The sequence below is a fragment of the Empidonax traillii genome, unplaced genomic scaffold (genome assembly GCF_003031625.1).
Source record: "Empidonax traillii isolate 1590-97213 ecotype Southwest subspecies unplaced genomic scaffold, ASM303162v1 scaffold3741:size47481, whole genome shotgun sequence".
NCBI lineage: Eukaryota > Metazoa > Chordata > Aves > Passeriformes > Tyrannidae > Empidonax > Empidonax traillii.
The window spans coordinates 1-3906 of NW_020958934.1; the positions used below are offsets into that span (position 1 = coordinate 1).

Here is a 3906-nt window from a genome sequence, read left to right on the forward strand (position 1 = left end):
ACAAGAAGCGCAAGAAGAGCCGCAAGGAGAGCTATTCCATCTACGTGTACAAGGTGCTGAAGCAGGTGCACCCCGACACGGGCATCTCCTCTAAGGCCATGGGCATCATGAACTCCTTCGTCAACGACATCTTCGAGCGCATCGCCGGCGAGGCGTCTCGCCTGGCGCACTACAACAAGCGCTCCACCATCACGTCGCGCGAGATCCAGACGGCCGTGCGGCTGCTGCTGCCCGGCGAGCTGGCCAAGCACGCCGTCTCCGAGGGCACCAAGGCTGTCACCAAGTACACCAGCTCCAAGTAAAAACCTACTCGAAATAGTGTTTAGCCCAAAGGCTCTTTTAAGAGCCACCCAAGTTTTCAATAAAAGAGCTGATGCTGTTGCCTTTTGTTGTTTACTGGCCCAAGTTTTTTTCCCGGGAAAAGGGTAGTAGTAGCGGAATGAAAACAGTGTAAAAGTGTAAGGAAAGCAGGGCCTTCGTGGAGCAGAAAATGCTCGTGAATTGCTTATAATACTGAGGGAGCTCACTTTATTTTGGTGTACGGTTTGGGAGCGGCGGGTCAAATAATAAACAAGTGCTGTTTCGGTGTCATAAAATGCTCCAAACAAACACATCACGAAAAGCGGGTATGTGGTGTTTCTTCGTGAGGTACGCAGGCGGGAGGGCGTGTGCATCGGGTACATCAAAAGCTTAGGTAGTTAGAGCCGAGGAGGTTGTTTTTCGGTTCTTTAGTTTTTGAGAAAGAGCTCGGGATTGAGGCGCGTCCCCTACCGAAACCAATGCACGGTCTCGAGAACGGCAGGGTGAAGGAAAGCGCAACCCTTCTCGGCGCTGTGGCCCCTGAGCTGCGGCAGCCCCGGCCGTGGCGGTGAGCACTGGCTACCCCGCATGGCTCTTCTCCGGGGCCTCCCGCTTCTCCCTCCACCGCCCCGCGACCCGTCAATCCCGCCGCTGCCGCCGGGGCCGGTCGGGTAGAGCCGGAGTCGCGCGGCCGCCGGGTTCGGTCGGACCTGGGTGAGGACTGCGCGGCGCTTCCCCGCGAGCGGGGTCGACGCGGCTCCCGAGGGCGCGGCGATTGGGGGCGCTCGTGGCCCTTCCTCGCTCGCCCAGGCCGCGCTCGCCGCAAGAGAACCGCAGCTTGAACCCTGGAGGGGGAGCAGCCAGGAAAGGTTGGGCTGGCGCGAACGGTCGGCTGCCACCCGCGCCTTCGGCCCTTCTGCCGCGGCCCCGAACCCAGGGCGGCTACTGAGCGGGAAGAAACGGCGAACCCTCACGAGCGAGAAGGCGGTCCCCGACGGGAGCTTTACCAGCGGTCCCGACGCCGGGGGCGGGCGAGAGGGGCAGCGGGTTTGGAAGAGGCCGAGCGCGAGGCGTGCGTGAGCGGCGAGCCTTTTTTCCGGTACTGGCCAGGGGTGGTTGCCGCCACCCCTGTGCCTTCCAAACGGCCGTTGGTGGCGGCGGGAGCAGGCGCTAAAGCGTTACAGAGCGCCGGCAAGGAGCGGGCGGCGGGGCCGCGGCGGGCGGGGGAGGTCGGGCCGGGCCGGGCCGGCGGCGGTGGGGAAGGGGCGGGGGCGGGGCGGGGCGGGCTCCCCGCGCGAGAGGCGCGCGCTCTTCCCGGGCTCTCGCGAACGGTCCAATGGCAGCCGGGCGGTGTGGCGCGGCGGCCAATGGGCAGGGAGCTGCGGCTATAAATAGGGCGGCAGCGGCGCGGGGGCCGCAGTGTGCCTGGTGGAGAGTGCGGTCGGGTTTGTGTTTGCGGAGCGATGGCGCGTACGAAGCAGACGGCGCGTAAGTCGACGGGCGGGAAGGCGCCCCGCAAGCAGCTGGCCACCAAGGCGGCCCGCAAGAGCGCGCCCGCCACGGGCGGCGTGAAGAAGCCGCACCGCTACAGGCCCGGCACGGTGGCGCTGCGCGAGATCCGGCGCTACCAGAAGTCGACGGAGCTGCTGATCCGCAAGCTGCCCTTCCAGCGCCTGGTGCGCGAGATCGCGCAGGACTTCAAGACCGACCTGCGCTTCCAGAGCTCGGCCGTCATGGCTCTGCAGGAGGCCAGCGAGGCCTACCTGGTGGGGCTCTTCGAGGACACCAACCTATGCGCCATCCACGCCAAGCGCGTCACCATCATGCCCAAGGACATCCAGCTCGCCCGCCGCATCCGCGGAGAGCGTGCTTAAGTCTCCTGCCGCAGCCCTTCTCTGGCAAGGCTCGGAGGCAGCCCACACAGACCCAAAGGCTCTTTTAAGAGCCCCTACGTGCACAATAAAAAGAGCTGTATTGCTTATGAAAACCATTGTAGAATTACTGTGGATGTAGAGAAGGGGCAGGTCCGAGCGAGCAAATGTCCATATAGTAGTCTGAGGACGATAATATGTGTGAGAGCCACTGCATGATCTTATTAAAGCATATGCCCAAGTAAAGCTTTTTAAACTATCTTTGTAAGTAATTTTCCTGTTGCAGTTTTTTCTTGACACAGCCAAAGATTTAAAAGTGCAGAGTGTCTATTTGGTAATCACCTCCACGTCTTCTCCCTCGAGGGTGTGTCGAGTCAGCCAGTCACAGGGATGTAAATTCCTCCATTCTGAGGCCCTCTGCTTGCCCCTCTTAAACGAATATATTAACCTCACATTTCGTCTTCGATGTTGTCTCCCTTCCCCACCTGGTGCTCGCACCTTTTACTCCCCTCCAGTAGTTGCAAAGGACTGCAGACGAATTGCAAAGAAAATTTAGAGCTTTACATGGTTTATAAAAGGTAACTGTCTACGAGCAGGATGCTCAGTAAAATGAGACACTAAAAAAAAAAAAAAAAGTAAAACCTTGAAGTCTACAAAATATTACATAACCCTGGTTCTTTGAAAGCAGCACTACAGGTCTTTTCATTGTGCACTCAGTGGCTCTTAAAACAGCCTTTTGGTCTGCCTGGATGCTGGGGAAGGGCTGTGGCTCTTTTTAGAGCCACCAATTCTTTCATTTCCAGATTACTCACTTGTCTTTTCTGTCAGTTTTAACTTTTCGGACCCCTATGTCTTTCTAGGTCTTTCAAGTCCCACTTGTATAGTATCCTTTGGAAACAGTTTTTACATCAGTAGTTGCAGTTTTTCGTGTATTTCCGAGGGCCCGATACTGCAATACGTGAAGTAACAGAAGTTTCAAAAACTTCCGTAAGGGAGCAGCAGGGGCTAAGAAATCATTTAAATGAATGCAATTCTGTTCTGAAGACATTAAACTATTAGTGGGATCTTTAGAATAATAAAACGAAATACTAGCAAACAGTTTAAGTAATCATTTAAGACATATACTTAAAAGACCTCGTTTCCTCAGATTGGGAAGATCAACTAACTATAGGACCTAAAAAAGAGCCGGGGAGAAACCAAATTAACAGCAAGCAGGATGTGGATGGCACAGCTGGGGTACCCAGAGAGCTGGCAACTGAAGCAGTCCATGTACAACAGGTAAACCCTGCCAGAGAGAGCACTCAAGATACAAGCGTGAAAACTGCTAATAGGCTTTCTAGTTTTTGTTAACACTGAACTATTTAAATCGCTAAACTGAACGTTGCCAACTGAGCAAACTAAATAGTACGCTTCAAGTAAAACTGCAAAGAAATTACAGAAATTAAAGCTCTTTTTACTGAAAATTTGGGTGGCTCTTAAAAGAGCCTTTGGGTTAAACAGTATTTTGAGCAGGTATTTACTTGGAGCTGGTGTACTTGGTGACAGCCTTGGTGCCCTCGGAGACGGCGTGCTTGGCCAGCTCGCCGGGCAGCAGCAGCCGCACGGCCGTCTGGATCTCCCGCGACGTGATGGTGGAGCGCTTGTTGTAGTGCGCCAGGCGAGACGCCTCGCCGGCGATGCGCTCGAAGATGTCGTTGACGAAGGAGTTCATGATGCCCATGGCCTTAGAGGAGAT

The 3906-nt window shown here is 55.7% G+C and overlaps 3 protein-coding genes across 3 annotated transcripts in view; 2 read left to right on the plus strand and 1 right to left on the minus strand.

Annotated features, from left to right (window-relative positions):
- Window positions 1–5: 5 nt before the first annotated feature.
- Window positions 6–302, plus strand: LOC114072701 (histone H2B 1/2/3/4/6-like; the record flags this gene model as incomplete). The annotated part of the gene is made up of 1 exon (XM_027910565.1): window positions 6–302. A coding segment is annotated over one exon (297 nt), but the record flags the coding sequence as incomplete, so codon positions are not given.
- A 1437-nt stretch (window positions 303–1739) lies between these two features.
- The window catches only part of LOC114072702, a 19023-nt gene continuing 16856 nt past the window's right edge, over window positions 1740–3906 (plus strand). The window contains exon 1 of the mRNA XM_027910566.1: window positions 1740–2168. Within this exon, the coding sequence (XP_027766367.1) occupies window positions 1764–2168 (405 nt within the window). The 5' untranslated portion in view covers window positions 1740–1763. The remainder of the gene's footprint in view (window positions 2169–3906) is intronic.
- On the minus strand, window positions 3606–3900 carry LOC114072698 (histone H2B 1/2-like). Its single transcript, XM_027910562.1, has one exon. The coding sequence runs from the start codon at window positions 3889–3891 to the stop codon at window positions 3688–3690; it is 204 nt and encodes a 67-aa protein (XP_027766363.1). The 5' UTR covers window positions 3892–3900; the 3' UTR covers window positions 3606–3687.